General features: G+C 35.7%; 1 protein-coding gene across 3 annotated transcripts in view; it reads right to left on the bottom strand.

Annotated features, from left to right (window-relative positions):
- The window catches only part of ARHGEF12 (Rho guanine nucleotide exchange factor 12), a 148,826-nt gene that overhangs the window by 71,905 nt on the left and 61,324 nt on the right, over window positions 1–15,597 (bottom strand). For 2 of the 3 annotated variants that reach the window (XM_025356037.1, XM_025356039.1), the window contains exons 2-4: window positions 7,288–7,311; window positions 5,606–5,691; window positions 3,986–4,042 (exon numbers count right to left, since the gene is read on the bottom strand). In XM_025356037.1, the coding sequence (XP_025211822.1) occupies window positions 3,986–4,042; window positions 5,606–5,691; window positions 7,288–7,311 (167 nt within the window). The remainder of the gene's footprint in view (window positions 1–3,985; window positions 4,043–5,605; window positions 5,692–7,287; window positions 7,312–15,597) is intronic. The other variant, XM_025356038.1, reaches the window with a different exon arrangement.

The raw sequence follows: 15,597 nt of genomic DNA, 5'->3' as shown, positions 1-15,597 counted from the left end.
AGACGGGTGGATCACGAGGTCAGGAGGTCGAGACCATGCTGGCTAACACGGTGAAACCCCGTCTCTACTAAAAAATACAAAAAACTAGCTGGGCGATGTGGTGGGCGCCTGTAGTGAACCCGGGAGGCGGAGCTTGCAGTGAGCTGAGATCCGGCCACTGCACTCCAGCCTGGGTGACAGAGCGAGACTCCGTCTCAAAAAAAAAAAAAAGAAATGGCATGTGCAAAGGAAGAATGCCAACACGTATTTGGAAAATGAAACTCTGAAGGAGAATCAGAGTAGAATAAATTGGAAACAAATTGTGGCATTATCTTAACAACTACCTGTACTTTCTTAGCAAGTGAATGACCAAATTCTTACTTTAGTATTATTAATCTGACAAGTCAAGGCAGAATATAGAATGGAGAAAAGTTAATGAATCAATGTGAAACTGAAATAAAAGTTATGAATCTATTAAAATAATCTAATAAAATGATGGACAAGGCAGTGGGGTTGAAACCAAAGAGTGAAGGATGAAAAATATTATGATGGTAGAATCAAGGGGACCTGGCACATAGCTGACCACAGGGGAAAAGGGAAAATGGAGAAGTCAAATATAACTTTAAGGAAATATAAGACTAGGTGAATGGAAGAATGACAGTGTCATTAAAAGAATTAGGGAAATCAAGAGGAAGATTGATTCGCAGCTATAGAGAACAATGATGAACTCCAGTTCGGTCACTCTGAATTTATGGGACACTGAGACTGGAGAATGGAAGAAAGATTGGGGACAGAAACTTGGGTCATGCCTACATGTATAACACAAGAGGGAAAAAACAAATAAAGAGAGACAAAATAATTACAAAGAGTAAAGAACCAGGTTGATGTAATATCATAGAAACCAAAGAAAAGGCGTTTTGGCACAAATGGAGGAAAGGCCACGTGAGACAAACAGCAAGAAGGCAGCCATCTGCAAGCCAGCAAGGGAATCCTCTGACCTGACCACACTGACATTCTGATCTTGATCTTCTAACCTCCAGAACTGTGAGAAAATAAGTTTCTATTGCTTAAACCACACAGTCTATAGTATTTTGTTACAGTGGCCTGAGCACACTAAGACAGCTTTGAAAAGAAATAAATTATTTTCTTGCACCGAATACTGTCAGCAGGAATCTGTTCATGACACCATGACAGGGGTTAAGCAGCAGCTATGGTCTAACTCAGAATTCACTTGCTGAATCTCTCATTTCCTACAGTAACCCACAAAAGTATTATTAAAATTAAGTATTATTAAAATTGTAGATCAGAAAACACATCCATACACATTTAACAGACTCTAACAGCTACAAAGGGAAAAATAAGGGGAAATGGAGTAAATAACTGACTGACAGCACTGGGCAGAAATGTAACAAAAAAAGTCAATACAAAGCAAACACTTTGTTTCCTTTTAAGATGTACAAAGTAAATCTATTTCACAAAGTAGCTCTAAAAATGCCTAAGAAGCCAGGTGCGGTGGCTCATGCCTGTAATCCCAGCATTTTGGCAAGTCAAGGTGGGAGGACTGCTTGAGCTCAGGAGACAGAGACCAGCCTGGGCAACATGGCAAGACTCTGTCTCTACTATTTCTTTCTTTTTTTTTCCCCCCTGGCAAATCATTCCTTCAACAACCTCATCTCTATTAAAAAAACAAACAAACAAAACAGCTGGGTGCGGTGGTGTGCACATGTAGTCCCAGCTACTTTGGAGGCTTAGGTAGCAGGATCACTTAAGCCCAGGAGGTTGAGGCTGCAGTGAGCCATGATCATGCCATTATACTCCATCCTGGGCCACACAGCGAGATCCTGTCTCAAAAAAAAAAAAAAAAAAAAAAAAAAGCCAAGAAAGTTTAAAATAAATAATATGTGAGTAACTAGCATTTTTGTTAAGTACCCAGCTAATGAATTTTTACCCCAAGAGAAAACAATGTATAATTTCAAAAGTTTGAAGTGGGCTTATAATAAGACTCTACACTAAAGTAGAATGTCACCAGTTGCTATGATTCTACTCAGTAGTTTCAAGCTTTTCTGAATTTCCAGAGAGACTTTTTCATCTATGTTAACTGTATGTAATCTAAAGAAGTCTATTCACACAGGTTATAAAATATTTGTAATGTCAAAGAGATTTATGTTAGCATACTAATTCTGTTCTAATCAACTCATCCCTCCAACGAGTGCTTTTTGAGGACTTGTGGACTCAGTTCCTTCCAAAAAAGGTATTTCAAGGGTTCTCAAAAAACACACACACAGAGAAGCCACACCTTACTTCCCGATTACCACTTAAAATGTTTCTATCACTACCAAGCCAATGGCATGTCTGAACTAGTATTAATATTTCTATCACTGTTGAGAAAAATATTAGTATAATATTTCTAGTCAGAGGTTCCTAAATTGTTAGTCTTCATCCAAAGCACACAACAAACTTCTAAATACACATCGCAGATATAGGAAAATGGAGAGGAAGATGAAATAGAACACTGCAAAGGCTACTGAAAAAGAACAGAGCTATAAAGATAAAGTTCATGTTCCTAAGGAGAGGATAAACTGTAGAAAGCTCTTTATACAGAAAAGAAAGATAGAGTCTCGAGGAATTAGGTATTTCTTACTTATCAGTAGCCAAAATACTCTGGAAGGAAGAAAAAGCATAAACTTGATGTGCCGCAAGGCATAGTATACATTTACTGCTGAACTACTGTAAAAGCTATACACAGAAAAAACACTGGTCACAAAAACCCAAGTAAAGAACCATGTCTATATGTCTTAACATAGCAGCATTAACTGGTTTAGAACCAAATACTGAGCTTTCATAATACTAAAAAGTATCTGTTATTATGGACTCAAGTGCCAGCAGATGTGAACTGTCAAATGTCTTAAAAGGGGGAGGGCAATTCCTGTATTTTTTTCCTCTCCTATATATCAAGCTAGGAAACATCTGCACCTGGGGGAGCTTCTACTCTATAGACTTGTGGCTCTATTAAAGATGACCTGACTTCCCTTTGAGGCCAAATTTGGAATCTTCCTAAAAAAAGAAATAATTTATCAGTCTTTCAGAATTATTTTTAAAGTCTTAGCTCCAGGTAATTCCTCTCCTATTCACTTTTCTCAAAAAACAAAAAACCAAAAAACCCCAAAACAAAACTCTAATCAGATCCCAAAAGAAGGAAAGAGGGCAGGTAAAACTGCAAAGGAAAAGGAAAAATAGGTATGAACTTCACAAATATGGTTTATTGTATCTTTGGAAGACAGGACACAGTCTATAAATATTAGCATTTCAATCATCTGCTGCAAAAGTTGACCACTCAGGTTAAACTTGCTCTTCGTTAAGATTATTTTTAAAAGGTACCATTTTGAAAATTTCCCATTCCGATTAAGCTTCAGAGAAATTTCTCAAAGGCATAAATTCTTCAAGCTATGAAAATAAAATACTTACGTATTTTTGCCATCGTGGATAAATTATACAAGAATGACTTTTCCACATGACGAGGCAATTAAAACTAAACAAACAAAAAATGAAATAAAAATTCCAAAGAACTGCTAATACATCTAAATTACGCCAGTATTATACTTAGAGGAAAAGACTTAATTCCTCAAATTCTTCATAATCCAAACTCTGCAAATGAGACGTGGGAAGAAGATGACAAGAATTCAAAGCCCATTCGTGTTATTTGGAGGAACCTGACCCAAACATATTAGAGATAATCACCTTCCTACCATAAACAAGATGGGAGAAGATGGGCAATGTGGCCTACTCTTAATCTACAATGTTAGTTTCTAGCAACCTTAAGCTTCCACATCACAGCCACGTTAAAAACCCCAGGCTCCCTTTCCCTGCAGTAGATCATGCCATGCACAGCAGACACAAGAAAGGCTGCAGTTATTTTTAAAAAAGAAAGAAAGAAAAAAAAGAACAGAAAAGGAACACCATGAAGCAAGCTCCAAAGGGCAAGTCTGAATTAGCTACATTAGCTTACCATATATCTCGGATCTACTCTCCTCTGAACTAGACTTTGTCTTCTTGGAGGAGCTATCTGCACAAGAGCGGGAGAAAAGGAGAGAGATATAGAAAATATGGAGACCAATGTAAGGGGAAAAATTCATGGGGAAAAAAGAATGAATCATGATCAAGTTAAATCGTGCAAACACAAAGTATGAATATAACAGATGACAGCACTTAGAATAGTCACAAACAGTACAGGTAATGACATATTTTAAAGATTTATCGAAGAAAAGACAGTGCAATAAAAATATGTTCAAACAAAACAACACATGAATAGTATACAAAATATATCACCTGATAATTGTAGAGATGACAAAAGCACTAAAAGCTATAATGATCTCATTATGAAGCACTGCATACATCTTTGCTTAAATCTGTCTTTGGAGATGGGCACAGCACAGACAGATACAAAATAAACCTAACAAGATTATATTTTTGTGAACATAGGGCAGAAATTTTTGACCTTATTGGCAAGACAATACCTAATCATGTAAATGAAAGCCTCTGAGCCCCATGACTACAAAATTAGGCATCAGAATGGAAAATTCTCTCTTCATGGAGATCCGTAAGTGACATAATACATATTCCCACCACCAAAGCCTCCTAAATTGATGACTGGAATTTCATTTTACCTACTCCCCGAAATGCAGAAAATGATTAGCTATGTGCTTCCTAGATAATACTTATAATATTTTTTCAAAATAAAGGAGTTTATACTAATAAAGTAAGAAATGTCTTAGATACATAAAACATACTATTCTCTATATTTAAAATTATATTTCTAAGTAAAAATACCTAAAAATAGAAACATTATTTTTATGTATCTGAGATTGCGGGATTTACTTCGTCTCTTATCAAAGGGACATGCAACTGAATAAAATCGTATGTGCACAAAAAATATATGTCAGTTTCAAATGACAAAAGCAAGATTACCAAGAACTTTCTATGAATCAAATACTGAGTAAGTTTACAAGGAGAAAGTAAAAGGAAAAAGCCTGTATGTTATATAAGGAGATCAATCTGAAAGTCTGTTAACGTGACAACCCTAAGAAAGACAACATTGCTTAGGTTGAAAGACAGTTCTTTAAGTTCAGAATACTCTTTAACTGAAGAGAAAGGAATTTCTATTCATTTGTTTACTCTAAAATGAGACAATCATTAATTTGTGAAACTGATTTATCTAAAACTCCAATTCACCATAATCACAACTGAATTTTTAGATGACTACAGAAGTGTAGAGTTGCTAGAGCCTTGGTTTTATGACATACTACTGCTTATACCAAGATTCAACTTAATACTGAGTCCTTGATCTGACCAAATCTCCAATTATTATATAATCATTTCTATTACTATCACTATTTAAAGATATAATATACTCTACAATGATACTTCTGTAGTGGAATGTACAGTGTTGGAAGTTAAAAATGCTTGCATTCCTGCTAAATGCAAAGGCGTTATTATGATATAATTGGAGGAATGTGAGAGTCCTAAAACAGATCAAACAACTATTTCTGAGTGTTTCGGGGAGCTTAAGCTCTATTATTCTGAACTTCACTACTCTCAATATTCTTTGAAAGAATGAATAGTGTTTTACCTGTGGGGTCAAAATCATGTGATGCAATGCGCTCAACTTTCTGCTTCTTATCTGTTGGTGACTCTCGGTTCAAAATACTTCCATGCCTAAATTAAAGCAAAGTAATCAAATGCTTAGTGCAAGAAAATCATTAGAATAAAAAATTTAAAATTCCAAAAGTGGATCTTACAAGAGAAACCAGGAAATCAGTTTACTTTACACAGCACCATAAGCCTCTCTAATTACATTTTTCAGTAAGTTTTGGTGATATACAGTCTATTTACTCGATTACAAAAAGTGCTTAAGATAATTAAAAATAGTATTCAGCATTAAAGTCTCTTTTATTCTTAGAAGTAACTGCTTACATTTTTTTTGTATGGTTTTCACAGGTCAATACTATCATTTCCATTTAACAGACAAAAAAAAAGACACAGTGCCTAAAAGGAATTAAACACATTCTCCAACTCTACATATGAAATGTCAAGTTCAAAATCACTGCATAAATACAGCATGCATGAGAATGGTTTAAAATTTAAAAAGCAAGCCTTAGGCAAGCCTCATTTTAAGCCTGCCTAGGTAGTTCTAGCCACAGAAGTCTTAGCCAACCACTTTAAGCATAAATTACATTATTATTATTATTTTTTCTATGGCTTAGCCAATTACACTGATCAGATAATGATTGGGTGACAAGACTATAACAATAACACACATGTACACATACACATATTCACTGAAATGCCAAAGTTAGCATTGGATCCTGGACTATGCTGACACTAAAAATGATAAAATATAAAAATTAGGAATGACATACTACCTACATTTTATATTTATGATAATTAAGATAACAGAAGAAATGCTGAAAGCAAAAACACTGAGGAAGAGGCATTTAATACCTGGAAATGAATAAATATATAGACATGGATACAGGCATAGATATATTTGAACATTTTGGAATTTTTTCTTCACTGTCTTAAAGTAATTAAGACTAGGCCAGGCGCGGTGGCTCACGCCTGTAATCTCAGCACTTTGGGAGGCCAAGGAGGGCAGATCACGAGGTCAGGAGATCAAGACCAACCTGGCTAACACAGTGAAACCCCGTCTTTACTAAAAATACAAAAAAATTAGCCGGGCGTGGTGGCGGGCGGCTGTGGTCCCATCCACTCGGGAGGCTGAGGCAGGAGAACGGCGTGAACCCGAGAGGCGGAGCTTGCAGTGAGCCGAAATTGCGCCACTGCACTCCAGCCTGGGCCATGGAGCGAGAACAAGTCTCAAACAAAATAAAATACGATAAAAAAATAAAGTAATTAAGACTAAACTAGTGCCAAAGTTCATTAACTAAAGGCAATTATAGTTACACAAGTGATAAAATACATCAAAAACTAGCATTCCATTTTCACCTCCCAAGCTACTCATAATTCAAAACAGTCACAAATAGATTTTAAAATTAAGTCTCTTCAGAGTGACCTTAAATATCATTTTGAACAAATTTTTTAAATGCTTATATTAGAAGTATTATCAAAACAATGCTGTCTTCCAGAAAAAGTAACATCTTTTATATTTTAAGTTTGTAAAACATTTTGAAATTTTGAATTACTTGAATACACATTCTCAAAAACCACAAAAATCCACCATAATTTCAAAGGCATGTTTATAATTAAAATATAACCTAAACTTGAGTATGAAGTGCAATTGAGCAAACTTACCTTATAGGTTTTTTGAGGGGAAACCTGAAACAAAGAAAAAATAAGGATAGATGGAGTTATTTTACTTATAAGATTTTGTTACTAAATTTATTCATCCTACTGAACCAGAATAAGAGATTTAAATCTTATGGTAACTTTCCAATAGCAAGAATCAATAAACTGAAGGAATAAGAAGTTGAACACCATGTTTAAGTATCTTAACTACTTTGTTAAATCTTAAACGGCCAGTGAATTTACTACCAGTTGTCCTAGAATATAGCTTTTCTTTTTAAAAATCCCAATAATAACAGCAATTGCTAAATTTATAAAGGGCTTACTGAACGCTATGAATTATTTTCACATGTATTATCTCATTTAATCTTGAAAAAAGAAATCTCTATGAAGAGATATTCTTTCCATTTTATAGATTTTTAAAGATCAAGACAAAAATAAATATTTTGTCATTAAAATATTATTCTCACTGTTTTCCTAGAAGGGAAAGTTCCTTCCTTCCCATCACTTCACACTACTTCCCAAAATATCTGGGTGTTGATTACTGCACTATTGATCTATGTCATCATGGTCCTCAATTATTAGGTTTAGATTTAATTACAGATATCTAGAAAAAAATTAACATTAAAGTACGATCAGTTAGAAAAAATACCTTCCAAAAGTAGAAAACAAAAGGTACTTTCCTGTTTTGTTTTTCTGGGGGGGGTCCTATAAGCTGAAAGAACTACAGCTTTTCCTCCTGGTTGTCTCTTTTTTTTTTTTTTTTTTTTTTTTTTTGAGACGGAGTCTCGCGCTGTGTCACCCAGGCTGGAGTGCAGTGGCGCGATCTCGGCTCACTGCAAGCTCCGCCTCCCAGGTTCAGGCCATTCTCCTGCCTCAGCCTCCGAGTAGCTGGGACTACAGGCGCCCGCCACCACGCCCGGCTAGTTTTTTGTATTTTTAGTAGAGACGGGGTTTCACCATGTTAGCCAGGATGGTCTCGATCTCCTGACCTCGTGATCCGCCCGCCTCGGCCTCCCAAAGTGCTGGGATTACAGGCTTGAGCCACCGCGCCCGGCCTGGTTGTCTCTCTTTTAAATGAATACTGCTGGAAGCAGTATTGATGGAAGCAGTATTTAAATGAATACTGCTGGAAGCGTTTGATGCTATATATAAATGCTAATCTAAGTCTTCTCAAATATCATCCCACGTTTACATTTCTATATTTTAAATTATTTCAACCTATGGCATTTTATGTAAAGATTATTTAGTAATAGGAACAGTACTTTATTAAGAACATCAGTAAAACTAGGGTTTTAATGCCTGTTAGTAAAGACAGTAAGAAATAAACATAATACAATGATACTTCAATGACTACAGTTCATTTGGCATGGAGGTAGAAACAAAACCTCTAAAATACAAGCTGACTTACAATTCCCTTCGACACCTATTTAAACCAAAACTGATCCATAGAAAAAGACAAAGAATCTAAGACCTTTCCTAATCAGTGATAGCATGTTAACTCACAAAGAACTAGTGATAATAAGTAAAGGGGGTTCTGGGACAAGATGACACTGCCCTAGAGAACAAACTGACTTTACAGAAGACCACGAAATCTTCAGAAATAGGAGTTCCTAAGCAGTCTGTCCATAACTGTTGAGGTGGGAGAGGGAGGGAATGGGAACATGTTTCTTAATTTACAGATGAACATACAAGTTGACAGAAAAGGATTCCAACTGAGTTTCTGCAAAGGATAACAATTGTCGTTTATCAACCTTAGCCGCTCGACCTCACAGCCATTATAAAAACTCCTACCCTAAAACAATGCTGCTTGCGTCAGGGAATGCAACATCCAGGGGGATGCTGGTCAAGAATCCCGGAAGTTCCCAGACTACTGATTGTAAACCAGTTTCCTGAGCTATTTTCTCTTACAAGGTAATGAAAAAGGAGAGGAAAAAAGAGGACAGAAATGGAATGAGAAAATGAACAAGGACTACACCCACAGTCCAACTTGCTTATCATAATCAACTTACTACATTCAATAAAGTATAGATTAAGAACTTCTCAAATAATATTAAAATCATAATTTTTTCTCTAATCATTGAATTCTACTTTAAAGTATCTGCTAAAGCAAATAAATACATATGTACATATGTGTGTACATATATGCTTATATGCATAAGTAACAATGTCAAGAACCTTCTTGGCTATTTCATTAGTTCTCTCTGCTTCAGCTAGGAAAATCACCAAGCTAATCCTATAGTTTTGCAAAATCCCTACCATATGCTGAATATTGAGACAGATGTAATCAGAGAGCTGGAAATAGAAAGCTAGAACCTCAAAGAAAGCTTGGGGCTAACGTTGCAGATTTGAGTCCTCAACCTACTGATGGTCACTGAAATTTAAAACAACAAGGAAATCTGAAAAAATGCCGAGGCTCAAATCTGGGGGAGAAACTAGCATCTGCATGATTGACAATGGAGGTAGGAGCCAATAAAGGAGATTAAGAAGATGAGTTAGAAAAGAGAAAGGGCTGTCCCAGAAGGGAAGGAAGAGTAGATAATCAATACTATAACTGCTACAGAAAGACAGGTCTGAAAGCTAAAAAGGGGCCAGGTTCTAAACAACAAATCAGTTCAACCATTAGTCCAGTGAAATAAATTCTGGTGAACAAAACTCCTGTATTTTTAAGTCCCTGTCCACTGTGTAGTCTAATCATGAAATCATGACAGTATCTTTTGGTTAGATATTTATGTAGAACAGCTGTATGTGATTATGACATAATGTTACAGGTGCCTAATGAAACTGTGCCTGGTTTTTGAAAATATCGTATTGATAACTTGGACATTTGGTCAACAATGAATATACTGTGTTTACTTGTATGTGTGTGTGTATATATTTTTCTACTAATCGATAGCAGAAAAAGTCAAATTCCAAAATGAAGAACTATGATTAATAAAGCAAAGAATTATCAGGAATTTGAGTCTCTGAGTCACTGGGATATGGTGGCTAGCTGCCCCCTCCCCTCCCCTCCTCTCCTCTTTTCTTTTTTCAACGAACTCTCGCTTTGTCACCCAGGCTGGAGTACAGTGGTAAGATCTCAGCTCACTGCAACCTCCGCCTCCTGGGTTCAAACAATTCTCCTGCCTCAGTCTCCCAAGTAGCTGGGGTTACAGCTGCGCACCACCACGCCTGGCTAATTTTTGTATTTTTAGTAGAGATGGGGTTTCGCCATGTTGGCCAGGCTGGTCTCGAACTCCTGACCTCAAGTGATCCGCCTGCCTCGGCCTCCCAAAGCGCTGGGATTACAGGTGTGAGCCACCGCCCCTGGCCTGCCTTTGCTTTTGATTTTGTATATTAAGCACAGCTACATTTTAGAAATCTTAACCAAAGGCCTTAAATGTTCAGAATACATTTATTCTCTCAATTCAGAATGCCTTCTCCTTGTTAAATTCTGAGTTCTAATTTTAAAGCCCTAGGTGGTCCTTCCCAATGTGTTATTACAGTGTAGAGGGAAATGTGATTTGGTAGTTAAATAACCCTTACCCAATAAATAATGTATACTAGAGTAGGACTTACATCTTAACCAAGTTTAATTATTCTAACGAGCATACACAAACACCCAATTTTATAACTGGAATAGTCCTTTAATATTGTTAAAAAGAATTTCTTCTGGACTTAAAAAATTGCGAAGGACCAGAAAGTTTTATGTTGTCATGTATTTGCTTATAATAAATAGCCTACTAGAAATCTTTTTTCTTTTATTGATTTCAGTGCATAAAGAGCCTTCCAACAATACATGAGTGAGAAGTGTTCTGAAACCATATAAGAAGAAATGCTGATATCACACTCAAACCTGAATTCATACCCTTTTCTCTCTCCTCTAGGGTATTAGATATGTCTTCCCTGGGTTTAGTTATAAAGGAGCATTTGAGACTCTAGTTGGTTCTTCTTAATAAGGAATGGTTGAAATGAAGGGGAGATGGTTAAACAAATTTTTCTTACATTGGATAGTGGTTAAGATTTTATCAGCAGTCAAACAATGTTACCTATTAAATTTAGAATTATCAAGAATTCCATTAGTAGATACACTCTGATTTTAGTGATGTTAAAATGAGGAGAAAAAATACAGTAACTTGAAATGAGTGAAATACAGCACCATTTTATTGGAACCCACTCCAGTGAGAAGAGTTACTAGACAAAGAACTCTGCAAATTAGACAACAATTAAGGTAATTTTAAAGCTCAACCATCATAAGATGATGTAAATATCAGTGCAGAAACTATAATATTGCAAATCAGAAATGGACAGGGTGGGATGGGAATAGTATTATTGATTGTTATAAATGAAAATTCCCTAAAATTTCAAGGCCCTGGGGGGCAACAGACTCCTCAGAAACAAACGTAACTGGGTTAATATTCTAGTTTCACAATTTAACAGGTGTTTGAACTTGAACAAGTTGCTTAACCTCTTTAAGCATCTCCTCTAAAACATAATTACTAATACCTCTACCTATACCTCACAAATTTGTTTTGGGATTAAATTAGAAAATGAGAAGCACTGCCTAGCAAGCAGTAACCACTTATGTATTTACTATTAAGAAGAACAAAAATAAAATCTGAATGTTAGTGATATGTATTCAAATTAAGTAGAAAAGAAAAAATAAATTTAAAGACTAAATATTCAAATAAGTTTTTAGCTAAGTAAAATGCATAGAAATGTACAATTCAAAGCCAGTGATGAAACCACAGATTTAATTTACCAAGTTGTATCACAGAAAATTCATGCCAAAACTTAAACTTCTCAGACGCTACACTGTAAGAAAAAGATCAGGTTGCAATCTGCACTTTAAATTTTCCTGAAAAGTAGGGAAAGTGTTTTCAAACGTAGTGAAATTGTGTTGCCCATACCTGCCACTTACTAGCAAAAAAAGTCCATTATTTCCTCATCTCCTTTAAAATAACAAAGGTGATTAAGGCATCCTGTGGGCTGGATTTAAATCAAGTTTTTAATTTACCTGTTTCTATAAAACAATTAGAACGGCTTAAAACATAGTGCTTAAAATTTGAAACTAATATGAATCTGAACTGCCTTGCTCTATTATTATTATTTTTCACAAAATAACAAAATAGCTAAGAGGACATTTGTCTGCAATACATAAGAGCTCTTAAGTACAGGGATTTAGCATAGTGCTGACTCCAGCTGAACTGCCAATTCAATCTTTAGTTCTCTGGATAGTAAGATTCACAGAACCAAAAGTATTAAATGACCACCCGCTTACCTCGCAGCAACAACAAAATAAACAGTCATAAACCCTTTCACCACTTACAATTTATAACTGGTCTAGCTTAGAGCCATTAAAAGAACTAAAAATTGGCCGGGCGCGGTGGCTCAAGCCTGTAATCCCAGCACTTTGGGAGGCCGAGGCGGGTGGATCACGAGGTCAGGAGATCGAGACCATCCTGGCTAACATGGTGAAACCCCGTCTCTACTAAAAATACAAAAAACTAGCCGGGCGTGGTGGCGGGCGCCTGTAGTCCCAGCTACTCGGAGGCTGAGGCAGGAGAATGGCGTGAACCTGGGAGGCGGAGCTTGCAGTGAGCCGAGATCGCGCCACTGCACTCCAGCCTGGGTGACACAGCGCGAGACTCCGTCTCAAAAAAAAAAATAAATAAAATAAAATAAAAGAACTAAAAATTGTGGAATTGCGAGGGGCGGGGGGAAGTCTGAACATTATCTACAGTACAATAGCCATACTGACATATTTTTTATTAGCATATAGAACCAAAGCATGAAAAGTGGCTAGGAGAGCTGGCATTAAAATACTAGTTATATCCAAAGGACTCTAAAACAGAAGCTACAGCTGACAGAATGACTCATGGAGAATTTCCCATGGTGTTCTTTGTTTTAAGCCTCTGGACCTTGCAACACAAACCACAGACAGGCAGGGACCAAAGAGCTCAGTTCTGGTGCAAAATCCAAAAATGATTCACTAGCATGTAATATAAAATCTCAAATTACCTTCTTAAACATAGCTTAGTATATCACCACTTTTACCAAAGAGCTTAAATGCACAACAGCCCCTTAGTTAGGCTCTCTTACTTCCTGGACACACTTTGACAAATCAAATAGTAAATTTTTTTCTAAATTACTTTCATTCCCTCTGCTGGAGCTATTATAGATCGACTATTAGCTGCTGCTGACTGAGAAATGTAGCTCACAATTAATATAACAGCTTATTAGAGACTTTCATTTCCTCATTGACAATCTGGAAAATTATCACCTTTGTGAATATTTCTTAAAAGCTTTCTCCACCACTTTCATTTGTGATCATGAATATCTGACTACTAGTACCTTATACTTTCTTTTAAGACTATATTCACTTCAGAAAACCAAGTAGAAAGAACTGCCAGAAACGGAGGAGATCCTCAAAATACTTAAACAAGTATCCTCACCTCACTAAACACCATCCAAACTATCAAATCCATGCTTATGGAAGAGATATTAATGTCATTTAACAAAGGTAAACAATAAACTGGACTCTACAAAATGATCTCATGACTTATAAAATGGGGCAATGCATGATTCTGTTTGCTAGAAATTTAAATCTTAACCTCATTTCACATTTCTCTACTTCAGAATATACTGGTAAAAATAATAAAAATAAGAGTAGAAAAAAAGTCCTCTTAATCAAGGGTGGGCATTTTTCCCATAAATATTTTATATAAAATATATTATGATTAAATGTTTAAAAATCTATAAACTGAAGTGAGAATAGGTGAACAAAATTTGTTAGGACAGGCTGCTTTCTACACATTTGCCAAAAGATATAAATGTACTTCTGAAAAAGTAGAAAGTCTTAGCTTTTAAGTGTCGTTGAGACAAGCTCCAACATACAGCATTTACTTTTCAGTCTGAGCTTGAGAATTTTATTCAAATGTAAAATTAATATATAAAATACTGTCTAATAATATTTCACTTTTTTGAATAAACATAGAGCACTCTATGATTTAAAAAAAGAGTACTACTCAAAATTTAAATTGACATTACCACTTTAAATCATAGTATATTTGCAGTTTGGTTGCATTTTTCAATTGAAAAAACCTAAGGCATTCATAAAAATATCATTCTGCAGCAAGAAAGAGTGATTTGACAAGTTAATTATGACTTATCTTATGTATTAAAGATTTCTCACTGTGTGCCAAAAAAGTCACAGGAATAGGAATCTTTTATTTCTGAAATCTCAGGAGAAGGAAAAACAACCAAAACTATACTAACCCCAAATCACAGAGTATTTACTCATGATCCTGCCTTCAGGTGTTACAGTTGGTATGCATTCATTAGTTGAGTACAAAGAAGCCCAATCACAGACATACATATGCCACAAAGCTAAACAGACAAGGATTTACCAAAAAATCATCAAGGAAACCCAGGAAATCAGAAAAGTATAAACTTAGTTCTCATGTGCTCTAAAAATGTGTACAATCTCCTTGAATTAACTTGACATAGATCTGTTTCTCTTTCTTTTTTTTTTTTTTTTTTTTGGAGACAATGTCTCACTCTCTCACTCAGGCTGGAGTGCAGTGGCACAATCATAGATCACTGTAACCTCAAACTCCTGGGCTGAAGGGAATCCTCCCACCTTAGCCTCCTAAGTAGATAGGACCACAGGTGCATGCCACCACACCCAGCTAATTTTTTAAAGAATTTTTTTGTAGAGACCAGGTCTTGCTGTGTTGCCCAGGTTAGTCTCAAACTCCTGGCCTCAAACAATCCTCAAGCCTCGGCCTCCCAAAGCACTGGGATTACAGGCATGAGTCACTGTGCCTGACTATATAGGTCTACTTCTTATGGAGAAATAAAAACCTTATATATTAACACTTTCCAAGTAGAACTCTAATGGAATAAAGGTTGAACATATTTCGTGTTTTCTACTTAGAATTTTTTTAATTGTATAAGAAATGTATTATGGATAATATGTAAAATTTAGAGGCTATGTGAATATAAAATACAGGTAAAGATAAAACTTAAAAAACTGATCATAACCAATATTATTACAATGAAATCTTCTATATAACACCTTCTGCATTCATAGAAAGCATTTTCTTCTGAGGAAATTCTTTTTCACTAAAAATACTTTTATTGGCTATAGTTAAAACAAATGCTGTAATTAAATTTTTGGTTTTGTACTAAAGAGATTTCTTTTCACAAGTGCTCTGGTTCTGGTGTCAAACATTAACAATTCCTCAATCAGAATTAGCAATCCACTTATTTTATCACCAAAAAAACACACTTTCTGCTGTCAAATCTGAATACCCCAGACTTTCAAACCACCATAGA

This window comes from Theropithecus gelada, chromosome 14, assembly GCF_003255815.1.
Source record: "Theropithecus gelada isolate Dixy chromosome 14, Tgel_1.0, whole genome shotgun sequence".
Classification (NCBI taxonomy): domain Eukaryota; kingdom Metazoa; phylum Chordata; class Mammalia; order Primates; family Cercopithecidae; genus Theropithecus; species Theropithecus gelada.
Note: the sequence above shows the minus strand (reverse complement) of the source record. Positions and strands in the feature narration are given on the sequence as shown.